The sequence below is a fragment of the Ammospiza caudacuta genome, chromosome 5 (assembly GCF_027887145.1).
Source record: "Ammospiza caudacuta isolate bAmmCau1 chromosome 5, bAmmCau1.pri, whole genome shotgun sequence".
NCBI lineage: Eukaryota > Metazoa > Chordata > Aves > Passeriformes > Passerellidae > Ammospiza > Ammospiza caudacuta.
Genome location: NC_080597.1, coordinates 39247135 through 39261336, shown reverse-complemented (window position 1 = coordinate 39261336; position 14202 = coordinate 39247135). Strand labels below are relative to the sequence as shown.

The 14202-nt window shown below is 36.7% G+C and overlaps 1 protein-coding gene across 1 annotated transcript in view; it reads left to right on the top strand.

The window, feature by feature from the left end:
• OTOGL (otogelin like) overlaps positions 1-14202 on the top strand; it is a 94391-nt gene that overhangs the window by 44367 nt on the left and 35822 nt on the right. The window contains exons 26-34 of the mRNA XM_058805944.1: positions 1603-1737; positions 2189-2335; positions 4010-4129; positions 6346-6462; positions 9187-9343; positions 9874-9900; positions 11338-11505; positions 13084-13362; positions 13991-14108. Of these exons, the coding sequence (XP_058661927.1) occupies positions 1603-1737; positions 2189-2335; positions 4010-4129; positions 6346-6462; positions 9187-9343; positions 9874-9900; positions 11338-11505; positions 13084-13362; positions 13991-14108 (1268 nt within the window). The remainder of the gene's footprint in view (positions 1-1602; positions 1738-2188; positions 2336-4009; positions 4130-6345; positions 6463-9186; positions 9344-9873; positions 9901-11337; positions 11506-13083; positions 13363-13990; positions 14109-14202) is intronic.

The following is a 14202-nucleotide window of genomic DNA, read 5'->3' as shown; positions in this document are numbered from 1 at the left end:
GGAAAAATTAATGATTTTTTTTAATTCTTGAATTCTGATCAGCACAGAATAAATAAGGGGACAAATGTGAGACAGGCAAGAAACAGTTAGGAGTAAGTAGCCAGCAACTCCTGGGGGTACACTGGGCAAGGCAGTGGTACATTGACCACAGGAGGGAGCAAAGCTCTGGGGGAGATGCTGTGGGCAGACACCACAGCCTCTCGTTGTGGCCAAGTAGGGCTCTTCAAGAGCATTGCTGGGAGCCACGAGTAATTCCCAGGACTGGGGAGATGCTGAGAGCCACCATTCCATCTTGCACACCATGCCCATTAGCACCTCCAGTTAGTTTCATCTAATCGCAGTCTCAGAGAGTATGTTCAAAAGAGGGTGGGAGCCAGAAGAGTTTTAACAAGAAGAGAACCTTTTTTTTTCCCCAGCACTACCCAAGTGTCCCATATAAGAATGGATTAGTCAGTGGGTGCTACTTACCACTTCCAAGATTATTTCATGTCTGTCTCATGTATCTGATGACTGTAGGACTGAATTTACTCAAAAATTGAACCAGATTCAGAAACAGTGTCTCAATATTAACAGTGGCTCATATTAATGTCATGAAGTTAACTTTCTCAAGTAATTTCTATAGTTATGGCTGCTTGTTGATTTGTAAGGATTGCTACAGAAAAGAATAGGGAAGTAAATTAAAATAGGAAATAGGAATAGCTCAACTTCATTTTTTTGGCGGTAGTGTTAGCAACTGAAAAGACAGCTCATCTCCTTTGTTCAGGTAAAATCTTAGCATGCGGAATTACAAGGTGCACATGTGTTTCCCTCAGGATACAGAAGAACCACAGAAGCTGTAGGTGAATAAACTGATGTGTCAAGCCAAGGTGCAAAGGTGATTTTTTTTGTGCCTAGTATGCAAAAGTAATGAATGGGCTATAGAGCCAAAAGGTGTGGGATTGGGGAGGCAGTACATTTGAGTTTGAAGTACTAAAACACCAGTAAATCAGGACAACAAAATATTCAAATCTTCTAAATGTTAAAATAACCCCACCCTACAAACAAAAATATTGGCCGAAACCTTTACCCCCTCCAATAACATTAAGTATGACTCATGGTTTTGTGAATTTTGATGTGTGGTGGCACAAAAACTGTCCTCTCTATTACTGACAGATGGAAGGTTTCTTGGTTTTAAAAACATGAAAACAGCTTGATCTCATGTACCTTGGTTTAAAAATAAAGCTCTTTTTATAGCATGTCTCAATTTCGACAACCACACTGTGCCGAAATATTAGCTTCCATGTAAAAGCATATTTTAAAAGCCTAAACCAGACTCTTATTTTAGGGGTAGCCTGATCCTCTGAGTTTGTGAAGTCTTCAGCAAGAATAGTGACAGCTGAATATAATAGCTCCTGGTGCTTAACTCCAAAGTTTGTGGGTTCAGTTTAGAATTTAAAAAGGCATTTCCTGATTTGGTAACTTGCTTAAATTTAATTTCAAATGTGTGTAAATTCTTAAGTATATATATATTTTTTTCTTTTGTGATGATAAACAGAGAATAAATCTGCAGGAGTGAAATGCAATTGAATATATCAGTAAAATGATTTCTTCTTAATGTTGCAGAGCACAGATAACTCAAATATATCTATAATTGCTCAGAACAAAAAGTGCTTTGACAATGATATTGTTTGCTCAAAGAATGTTTTCATCACTGTTGGAGACACTGAGATTTATTTTAGCGAACCTTCTGAGAAGCAGGTTAGTTATTTTCTTTCCTTTTTTGGTTGCCCTTTAAGATAAGCACTGCAAATTTACAGCTCTAAAGGAGCATGTTTTTGGAAAGCATCTCTAGTCTGAGTTAATGTAGTACCAGTGTTTAGGCCTGGATAAAGCAGCAGGTCCCAGGACACACTTTTTTTTTCCCATTGTTTTTTTCAAGTTCTATTTGTCATGCAAAGAATATTGCCCAAAAGTCTCAAGGAGATGAAACATACTGGCATTTATGAGTTTCTTTCCAGTTGGTTTGGAAAGAGAAACCAAAGTACGAAGCAAACTTGAATCACTGAAAATACAAAATATCAAAGTATTAAGCAACACTTCTATTAATATTACTGATTCAGCTAGATGCTAAAATATTCTTCAATATGTACTCTGCTGTTATCTGGTAGCATTACTTTAGTAGATCTTAATTAATATTCATTTGTGTCAGAAGACCCTAGGGGCGCAAGAAAACAAATCTAACTATCAGCTCTGGAAGGCTGGATATTATACTGTGATACACTTTCCAGAACAGGACATTACAATTCTGTGGGATAAGAAGACAATGATGCATGTAAAAGTTGGACCTCGATGGAAGGTGAGCCAAAATATAAACCTGAGATTTTGTGTAGATTCTCTATATTCCTAATGTCATCTTTTATTGAATAACTGTGACAGTCTTTTCTTCAAGACTAGCTTTCCCAGTGATACAGCTTGTTCAGCTGTTAGTATTTCCCAGGTAAGAAGAGATGGAGAAAGCAACTTCTGACGAGAAGGAGTGGTTTCTACACCTACACTCACTCTGTTTGATTCACTGTAGTTTTGGAGATAAGCAGTGATTCAGCTCTAACTCAAAGATAACTTTGGGGGCTGGAAGTGAGGGGTAGTTTTTGAGTTACCCAGTTCGCTGTATGTTTTCATTGGCTAGAGCCAATGTAAAAGAAGCTTCTGTGCCCAGTGACATGGAGGATGGCAAGTTTGTAGCACAGATTGAATTAGACTGACATTGGAACTGCAACCGGGGATGTATTAGAGGCTTCTGAGATAAACAGATGGAGTCACATGTTGGCTTTAACCAAAACACACAAAATACAGAAAAAGATCTAGAAAAAACCTTACATTTAAACCTAATGGATATATTGTGACAGGATTCAGTCATGATGTGAGGAGGGATTCAAGGCTCCTTTTTTGCCCAGTTGCTCTTCTCTTTTCTATTCCTATATCATCTAACTTTGTGTCTATGCAACTCAGTCATTGGGTGCAGGCAGAGTAACCCTATCAGTGTAATTCAGAATTACATTACTCTTTGTTTCAAACATGAACATGTGTGTGAAGATGGAGCTTATTCAGCAAAAGAAAAAAAAGCGTGCTAGGATAGAATACAATATCAGATTTTTTGAAGTGTAAGTCAAAGCTATAATGACCATCTAATGCAGGTTTAGAGCAAAATTATTATAGGCTTCTGTCCAAATAGCCATAAAATACTTAATTCACCAACAAGTTGATTTGTCAGCCATCAATACACATAGAGAAAAAAAAAAGGTCTTCAGTTTTTGAGTAAGATAGCTGGGAGCTGAGTTCTACAGGTTGCATTTAGGAACACAAATTCTTCCAGTTCTTTCTGTTTCCAATGACTGTTTCTTCCAGAGGCTACAGTTCGGTAAGATGTCTGCAGCAGACCTTAAGAAAAAAAAACTCATTAGAGTGAGCCACAACACCCTAAAAGTCCAGCTCTACTTTTTATTGTTGTGCAGGAATGTCTATTTTCCTATATATTTATATATGTATGTATGTATACATAGTTTTTCCATCAGCAGCATATGCCCAAGAAAAGAAAGTTGCAGCTGTCTCTTTTATAATTGCTATTACAAAGGTTCTAGCTATTGTGAACTAAAATTAGAGGCAGCAAGTTTTAATGACAACAACTAGTCAGGCTTCACAATCATGATGTAATTCACCTAAACTTTTGACTTTTGGACTGGAATCACTACTGAGCTTTCAGAAAAAAATATTACTAGATTCCAGTCTGTTTTCACAGGCAGGCAGTTAGGAGAAGTTCTGGAAAAAAGGAAGAAAACCACTGATTTCTGTTAAAAGATATTTGCAATATGGAACTACAGGCATAGCAGAGTGTCAGATATTTTCAAAGGATAAGTCAGATTTACATTCACCCTTTTTATGTAAAAATTTATATATTCCATGTGTGTAATTTGTGCCAATTATCGACTGTAAGTTTGAAAAAAAGTATGAAAAAAATTCTTTTCTCTTTCAGGGAAAACTGGCAGGCTTGTGTGGAAATTTTGACAAATATACTTCAAATGATCTGACTACATCAAACAACATGGAGGTGAGAAATGCACAGGTGTTTGGAGACAGCTGGGTATTAGGACAGGTAAGTCCCATGTTGAACAAGAATGTAGAGGAAAAAAAAAAATCATTTTAATTTGTAAAAGAGCACATTATGTGCACATGATGTAAAGGTATTTTCTAAAATTATGGTCACTGTATAAGAGGATATTTTAATTTTTGTGTCTGTAGATATGAAATGTGTTAATAATATCGTATGTCATAGCAAATAGATGCAGAATTTAAATGACACCAAATGATCTCTTTAGGGAAGGATATGCTTTCCTCTGTGAAAGATAATTATAGCTGTCTGCATTTCAGTGTTCTACAAAGTTGGGTACAATGCTTCTGGTATTTTTGATTCATCCCAATTTGAAAACAATTGTAATTTCTCTGGGTTGGAAGGCATCAGGATACTGAAAGTAAACAGAATCTGAATGCTGGAAAAAAGAGGCCTGGAAGAGCTTCTTTCTAAACACTGACAATAAAATGAAGATTTATTTTAGTGGCACTTTGTAAACAGAGTAAACTGACAAAGCAGAGGTGGTGAAGGAATGGGCAGAAAAGGCTCAGAACAGCAACAGGCACAACCCAGTATGGAAACTTGGTTTCTGAGGAGAAGGTAGGAGGATGCTGTAGGGAGTGAATGGTTTATAACACCATTTGGTGTTATAAATGGTTTATAACACACATTTATGGTCCAACTCTGGTTTATAACATAGGAGAATAGGTATTTCATTAATTTGTGCTGAGAAGATGTAAACTTTTATAACCTTATGGACCTCCTGAAAAATCATTATTTGTAACGCAGTCCTTTTGCATGACTGTCAGGACCAGTTTTTAATCTGTTCTCTCCTTGACACAGCAGGAAATCGACCAAATATCTCTCACTTCATGGAAGAATGCTTTGGAATAAAGATTTTGAGGATTTTCTGCCTCAATATCTCCCTTTGGATATATTTTATTCTACATAAAATGTTTAAATTTCGTAAGCAGGCAAGGCAAATATGTAGAGTTATATTGCTCATCTAGAAGGTCCTACATAAACAAATGTGTGAATACTTGATATTAAGTTCATTAATTTTTCTTTTTCAATGTATTGATTTGGTGGCTCCCTTAAAAAGATGTATAGTGTTAGCATAGCACATTAACTTGTAGGATGTTAAGACTTGCACCTTACTTTTTGGTGGAGATACATATCTGTAAAATCTCATGTAATCTCCTGATCTCTATGTCTGACAGAGTGCTCAAGATCTAAGTTCAGCTTTGGTCTTGCTGGTTGGCTGTGCTCACACAGACTTGGCACTTCATCTGCCCCTGCAGTAGGCCTTCAGGATTTTTTCAGAAAGGGTCTTTGGCCTATGGTAAAGATGTGTCCTGGTCACCATTTCTGAAAAATCAAAATATTTTAAAGGGATATTTGATAGCTGGAGGCCTAGAATCCAGCTCTGCTACTGGGAAATGTGCTTGTATCAGCACTGTGAATGGCTCCTTCTCCCCAGGAGTGGCAGCACATATCTTCACAGCAGCGTCTGAGCACCCGCACAGGAGGGCAGCATATGTGGGTGACTGCCCTGCAGCTGAGGCTGCTGTGGGACACCCCAACAATGCCTGTGCATTCATTGTCACACCCTCCTGGTGCATTACACCCACCTTGCCTGCTGCACCAACACAGCATGGTTTCAGATGAACTCGTGTTCTCCAACCTGAGTGTCCCTTTCCTATATTTTTCTGTTCTTTTTTTTTCTTTGTGAAGAGATCCTAGAAGTGATCCAGTTGTATCTCATCCATTTTTTGAGTTATCATGATGATCTTTGACTCTATATTTTAATGAGTTGTTCCCTTCCTACCACTGCTTCTTTATTTGAACTTACAGAGCTAAAGCCATCTGTAGTATGACTCCATTTAAAGTCAGTGAAAACCACCCAGGATGGATTTGGACCATGTATTTGTTTGTGATGTTACAGTTGGTTGCTCTGGTAATGATTATAATGTGTCACAAAGAAAACATTTTGTCTTTATGCACTGAGCAGACAGCAAGAACATTTTAGTGCTTAAGAAAAAAAAACAAAAAGTTTTTTTTTAGAGCAAATGTTTTCAATTATAAAAATAAATCAAGGAAAGAAGACGAAGAAGATAGAATTGAAATTTTTTATTTTCTGATTATGAAAGTATTGAATTATATGCTACTATGATGTACCTGAGTCTGTGATAAACACACCTACCTATAAAATATTTGTGGGTTTTGTGCTTGTTTTTAAGTGTAAGAGCCCAAATGAAACACTGAGACCATGTGAAGTACATCAGAGCAAGTTCCCTTATGCAAAAAAGGAATGCTCAATTTTATACAGTGATCTTTTTGCACCTTGTCGCAATGTGGTAAGTTTATTAAATATCCAAGATTGCTCTTATGAAAATAATCAAATTCCAGTAATGAATTTCTTCTTGCCAATACCCTCAGTCTGAATGAGAGGATACAGAGTAAAGCCCTGCAAGTATCTCTGTGTGGGTGGGCTATATTTGTGCGGAGCTCCTTGCTCCTTTCAAGACTGGAATCTAAACATAAAAGTGGTAACAGAGTTGAGTTAGTCTACTGAATAATCAAGGTTCTAGCCTCTTTAGTTTTTATTTATACCTTTTATCTATATAGGAAGCTAAGTTATACAAATTGTAAATTTGTATAAATTGAGGGATTCTAAAGTAAGTATATGTGTAATGCACCTACAGCTTACTTCAAATGGTTTTATTTTGTTGTTTCCTGTTTTATATAAAGAAATATGACAAAGCAAGATTTCTGCTTTCGAGCTTTTTAATTGTTTGGCGGCTTATCATCTGGTTTTATCAAAACTCTGAGGTTTGGTATCCTTGTTTTCCCAATATCTGGCTAAGTACGAGTTAAAAGTTACAAGAATGTCCTTCAGTTCAGTCTAGACGAGATGGGCACGACACTATTTTGTGTGGTAATCTTTTATTCCATTTTAATCCACCCATTATCAATGCAAGACGTGCTTTATACATTTTTCTCTATTTCTAATTTTACCCTCCCAAAGGTATTTAGGTGCTTCTTTACACCTGAACAAGCAAGAACCACTATGACATTTCATCTCAGTCTTTAATTTCTTCATGATTATTAATACTAAGTGAGATCATTAGCTGTCTCAGCTGAACCTCCTGACTTTCAGGACTGAAGCTGAATATCAACATGGTTAGGAATTTGCCTGTGAAGGAGGTTGCAGCAGCTTAACCCAAGGGATTTATTAATGTTGACTTAAGTTACTATGTAAAGAATTTTTTGAGCATGTGCCTGAGAACATAGTGATGAGCATATTTTCAAAGTGGCAAATAATAAATAAAAATTGAATTTTTGAGAGTCTTTAAGAAACTGTATTATTATAACAACTTGGAAAGATCTTTTCCCTTGAATGTTCATTTTCTATATCTTATCCATGTTGTGATTAGAATTTGCAAATATTATGCCAGAAATTTTGCATAATTATCTAAAAAAAATCGATGCCAGGTGCAAAATGTGTAGTCAAGTATTTCTGCACGTGTGCATCTGTCTTGTATGGGAGAGTCTGTAAAACAAACATCTTTCATGTGTTTTTAGAACCCATTAATCAGCATGTGAAAGTACAGCTCCTGCAAATGTAATGTAGAGTGACCTCCCACCAAGGGCATGTGCAGCTGACTGCTGGGTGGGGAACAGGGTGCCAAGAAAAAAGCCTGAGCAGAGACTGACACTGAGGGCAGGGAAAGAACAGAAAACAAAGATGGGGGTTTCCGACGTGCTTATTGTTGCTCCTGCTGTGTGGGTGGGAGATCTGCAGTGCATGCAGGCAACCTCCTGTCTGAGGGACCGGCGGCCTTGCAGCTCAACTAAGGCAGCAACACCAGTTTGCAGGGAGACAAAATCTTGCATCTCTGCCCAGCAGCAACTGATGGATTGCAGTTGCCCAAATGAGCACTGAATTCAGCAGGATCTGAGGAGCCTGACCATGGAGAAAAAAGGGTCTTCCTCCTAAATCCTGAAACAGCAGGATCTTTGGCCTAAGGCTCCCAGTTTGTTACAAGAGCAGTAATTTGCTGACCCATGGAGAGATGCTGTTCTGCAGGCATGAGAGACAGATTGAGATATTTGGAGCCAGTTTGCCGTTAGGTGATTTCTACAAAGCTACTACTGTCACTTTCAGTGGAGCTAGTTCTCATGTGTGTCCCCCACATCCCCAGTGGTATCCCTGCTTTCAAAACAAGAAAAATAATGAAAGCACAATAACATCTCTCTGCCCTTGATCCAGTCCCTGCCAGCTTCTAGCTACTGCCAGCTGAGAAGCTGTCTTCATGTTAGATAAGTAGTGCTTTGTTACTGTGGTGGTATTTCTGTAATCTGACGTGTGCCATTTGAGTCTTTAGAGCTGAGCTAGACCAGACACTAAACTGAAGAGAAGCATTGCTTTAAACAGTCCACATGTTGAGTAAGAACACTGTTTTGGAAATGTTGCTAAACATTACAAAAAAGATGATTTAAACTCAAGAAATAGTGTATCATGTAAAATCATGAAATATTGTGATAGGATTTTAGAGAACGTGGATTTCTGATCTAATGTGGGCAAATTATATTAAAATCTTGATAAGGGCAGAAATATTATTTTTTTTCTGCACAATGTCACCAGTGGTCCCAAGCTTTCTTCCCCTGGGAAATCTCCCCTCTATAAATTATTACTTTAATAACTTGGTAATCAGAGTCACAGCTCTGATTTTGTTGTTGTATATGCAAAACTGACAGGATGACTACAGATGGCAGTGTTTGCCTTATAAAAGCAGAACTGCCAGTTTCAATAGTTCTTTAAAATGGATGAGCAGCAAGTGTGTGGACAAGCATGTTTGTTAGTAATCACTGTTTCAATTTTTCTTTTGACCTTTAATTTAGGTATAAGCTGATCATTTGAAGTGTGCAATTTGTGTAGGAATATGCCCAAACTTTGGAAAATACCTTATTGTTGTGTTTAGTGCTTTCAGTCAGTCCAGAAGTAAAACTCCTGCTGCAACTGGAATATGTACAGCTCATGAAATTAAGTCAGCTGTTTTTGTTTCTTCCCCTCCCAGATTGATGTGACTTCTTTTATCAAAAATTGTCACACAGACACATGCAACTGCAATCTTGGTGGGGACTGTGAGTGTCTGTGTACCAGTATTGCAGCTTATGCCCACAAGTGCTGCCAGCAAGGAGCAGCGATTCACTGGCGATCTCCTCTGCTCTGTGGTATGTACCTGGGCTGGCCATGCTCCAGAGCTCATCTCACAGGCATCTCTGACTTTTTCCTGCCCAGTTATACAAATATGACAGAGTAGATGGATAATAAACATAGTTCACATCTCTCAAGCTCTCTCTGTGTTAGCTGTGTCATCCTTACACACCCAAATTCACTGTCTTGCTGAAAAGGGCCGGCTGTGCTTAGGGTGTGTTGGTGCAGAGACTGTGGGAAAGGCTGGATGTCCATTTTCCTGTGTAGGGCTCCAAAGAGACCCAGTCTGTTCTTTTCTTTGACAGCAAGAAGGGTTCTTAGCTGTAAAATAATTCCTGCTTCAGGTCTGCTGTCACTGGATGAAAGTCTAAGAAAATAAAATCACTGACTGAAATACTTTATGGGACATGAAACTTCCTCTCCTGAAAGTGAGCTTTACATTTTTGGGATGCAGAAATACACGGATTCTCTTGTTACTACTAATAATAATTGTAACAGTAATAATAATAACAATAACAATAATATGCTTGTTTTCTTTTTCTTTTAGCTTATGACTGTGAATATTACAACCAAGGTACGTACTATTTGATATTCTTGTTTAAAAACTCAATTAATTTACGGGCTTTTTCTTTGACTTGGTGTATGCAGTTTTAACATTACTTTTAATGAGTGAATTTTGTGGCCCAGCTGTGTTGAATGATCCTAGCAATCCCTAATGCCTCCATTAATAAGTTCATAATGTTCAGTAGGGAGGTGGATTGATCCATCATCCTACAATATATGGTAGCAGTCAGGAAGAGCTCTAGGAGGACATTTCCTTGTGTTTGTACTGTACATTTCAGAGCTGGGACCTACAATATTTGGACATTGATGGGCTATGGGATTTTGTGCACGTCTCACAATACTGTACTGTAAAAAGAACAGTGCCTTAGGATGAGAGTGATATTAATTTCACAGAATTAATTCCTGTGTCATTCCCTCTAATATTTGAATACTGTGCACATACTTTATAGGCAGCAATAGGTATTGAAAAGGGAAAGTTGACTAATTGCAATGAATGAATGAACCTGAATTTTAACGTGTCTGTTTGATGACTAGGATGACTTGCATCTCATAATGAGGATCATTATACAGATTATATTTTTCTCCTCCAGTCTGGCCTACTACAGTAGTAGCATGAACATCTTGCTAGGTATAGCTGACTTCCCAATTACTTTTTAATAGGGAATTTTATCTTACTCAGAAAGGTTTGAGGACATGGCTTTAATGGTGAACATCATGGCAGTGCTCTTAAATGTCTTTTCTGGCCTTAATTATTCTATGACTCTATGAAAAAAGTAGAAGGGAGTACTGGTTTTGGCTAATTTTCTTCATATAGTTAACATGAATTTAATAATATATTTTGTATTTGTGATGACAGTGGTGTTGTAGCTACTGCTTACATAGATTAAGGTTTTCCCACTTCTCACCAGTAGGCAAGCTAGGGCTGCACAGGAGGTTAGAGGAGGCAGAGTTAGGAGAACTGACCCCAGCTGACAAGAGAGATGTTGCAGAACACTTGATGTTGAGTTCAGCAATAGAAATTGGAGGGGAAGTTTTCTGGGACTGCTTATGCTTATGGTTATGCTTATGAACCATTGCTTATGGTTCATCTAGATGTTGGTCAGCTGGTGAAGAATTTTGGCTTTTTCATCACTTTGCTTTGTATTCTTTGTTTTCTTTTTGCAATTGTTTTATTTGGTTTCCTTTTCTTTTTCATTGTTTCTCTGTAAACAAAGCTCAAACCAAACCATGATTCAAATGTCTTTATCTTCAGCCATTATTTTTTTTCAGTTCTTCCCCTCTGACTCTTTCGTGACGTGTGGTGAGTGACCAGGTGTGTGGTGCTTAGCTGCCTGTCAGGGTTAAAGTCAAGGACAGACTTATGCATGTTTCCACTACAAAGTGGAACCAAGTGGAAAATAAGACTTCAGTTTTGTATATTATGTGATGAAAATTTTTCTTCCCATAGGTCTTGGTGAAGGACCCTATATTTTGGCAAGTTTTGGAGTGAATGACACAATTATAGGGGCTAATGTATCCAGCAGAAGCATATTTCCCTTGCCTAGAACTGGAGCACACGGAAATGTAATTTTCAGTTTCATGATAACTCCAGGTCTTTTCAAAGATAAAGATTTATGTAAGTGTTCTCAGCAGTTTTGCTAATGGTGAGATATGTATGTCAAACTATATGAATGATTTTTGCTGCATCTTCTAAATGTCCTAAAGTAGTCTAGATATTTTTAGTTTTTGGAATAAGTGGCCAATTTCAAAATGAAGGAGGGATTTAAATCTTATTTTTTTAGTATTAGAAAACCTCACTTCCAGCTTTAAAGTTGAATTTTCAAAAATTATTTTAGAAGTACTGCAAAATACAAGTGAATAGAGTAACTTTGTGAAAAAATCCAATTAGTTTGTATAACTGGAAACTGGTGAATTTTTCACAAGTGTATAGCAAATATCAACACTGAAGGTCAATGCAGGATATTTTTGTCTCCAGTAAAATTTTCTACCTTGTGTTTCCACCTTATTTGTTACTTTTCCTGACCTAGAAAATGTGCAACTCAGAATGATCTATCTATTTCTGCATTGTTAACAAGCAGCATCTCTGTGCAACATAGAAGGTAGTTTCTTAGGTGAACAGCTAATCCTAAGCTCTATGTTTTACTTATCAGACACTTACCCAAACTATACAACAAAAATAAACCTGTTTAAATATTTTTCCTTCTATACATATTTTTCTTTCTTCACATATGTGAAGATTATGCCAATTAAATCAATAAAGATTTTGTCATTGCTTTCTCAAATAATTTAATGTGTTGAAAAAATCACAAACCCTCAAAAATCAACATAAAGAAGGGCTCTCTCCACAGAAAAATTTCAAATTAAGTTTACAAACATTTGAATGCTTATTGCTGTGGGAAAATTAGGTTTTTAGATGTGATTTTAAAATGAAAAATACATAAAACAGAAGATTTAATTCATTCTTGTCAAATCCCTATGTAAAGTGGAAGTAAATAATTCATTATATCTGTGCAGTACACAGATGACTTTCATATGGAAATGAGGGATGAGATAATATTCCTCTAGATTAAAGAACTTCAAGACTGTATGCAAGTTGAAAATCGAGTATGAAGTCAGTCTTCTTATAACGCCTGAAATTTTCAGGGAATTTTTTCAGAGAAATTTTCAGAGAATCTTTTTTATTTGTGGCTCGGGTAGAGCAAATAGAGGTCAGGTCTCTTATTTGGCCACAGATTTCTGGATATGACTGCATATAAAAAAATACCTGACCTCGATGTTCTGACAATGTGATATTATTTACTAATGAAATTTTGGTCCTGCTAAACTGTCAGACTTTTGTCCAAACTTGAGAAAAACTCCCAAGATATGCAAGTTCCACTCTGAGACTGCCTAGAAATCAGTTTTGAAGGTTAGTAGCAGTTGGCTGAATGCAATTTTGGTCTAACTGATAAGTTCCCTGGTGTTTCTGGATTATATGATCCTTTGGAGTCTCTTTTAGACCCTGCATTGTGTTTCTAACTCTCTTTTGTGCAACATAAAGCTGCCTTTTTTTTTTTTTTTTTTTTTTTTTTTTGTGAAAAGACAGTTTTAAAAAGGAGCCACTTGCCAGCCAATATATAGAATTTAGTCTCAATTACAAGTTGTTTTCTGTGAAAATCTTACCATTTTTATTATTTTTTTTCTTCTGTGGAAGCTCTGTCTCTTGTTTCCCTTGAATCTGCTGAAAGACCCAACTACTTTCTGTATGTACATGACAATGAAACCATCGGGTTGGAGCAGTGGCAGGCAAATGCCTCCTTTCAGAGACGAGCCACCTTCTTCCACCACCAGGGTCTCTGGAGTCCAGGGCTCAGTGCCTTCGAGCTGCACAGTAAAAAAGGCTTTTTCATCATTCTCACCTCATCCAGCATTAAAGTGGAAAAGTATGATGGTTCGGAGGAATTCAAACATTTCAGTAGTTTTAGTATTGAAGGTAAATTTTGCAAAATCTGCAGGGATAAACATTCTTTTTCTGCTTGCCTTCAGAGCATTTTCTTTCTTGTATTTCTATTTGTTACTATCAGCAAAAGCAACAAATATTTTATCCTATTTTTAATTTTTCTCTGTCTTCCATTCCATCTCAAAATGCTATTATTTTCTAACTTTTGCAGATAGAATGGTCACTTTATCGTTGAACTATGTATTCATTGGCTTGCTCTTTCAAAATGAAAGTGGCATATTACAAAACAATGTATGTTAATATCTCATTAGTAATCTATAGATGTCTATTATTTTAAATTAATTTGGTAATTGTGTTGCATCCACAACCAACAGTATCTTCAATATGTTTAACTGATCTTTTAGGTTTTGAAACAGAGTATATTGTCAAAATTAATAGCTGTTTTTATTGTCAAAGCTTGAAGTGTCTTTTGGCTTGAACAAATTTAAAATACTCTAAATGAAACAAAATCTCACCTATTGGAAAGTTCCGAAAATTTTGTCTATTTGGTTTTAATTTTTTCATTTATCTGAAGATCCTAGTGAATGCTATAGAAAAGGGTTAAATTTAAATTGTTTATTGACTATTGAATCACTAAAAAACACCTTTCTTTCCTTCTCAGAACTCAGTGCTTCTGTGCCTTACAGAAGGATGTGTGAATGGCGATATGAATCTTGTGCTAATCCTTGTTTTAAGACATGTAGTGATCCTGAAGGAACAGCATGTAAATTTCTTCCTCTGTAAGTAAAATTAACCTCATATTACTACTGGATTGTTTTTCGTAAAAAGCATACCATATGCTTTCTGAAAATCACTGCTGCTGCAATATCCATC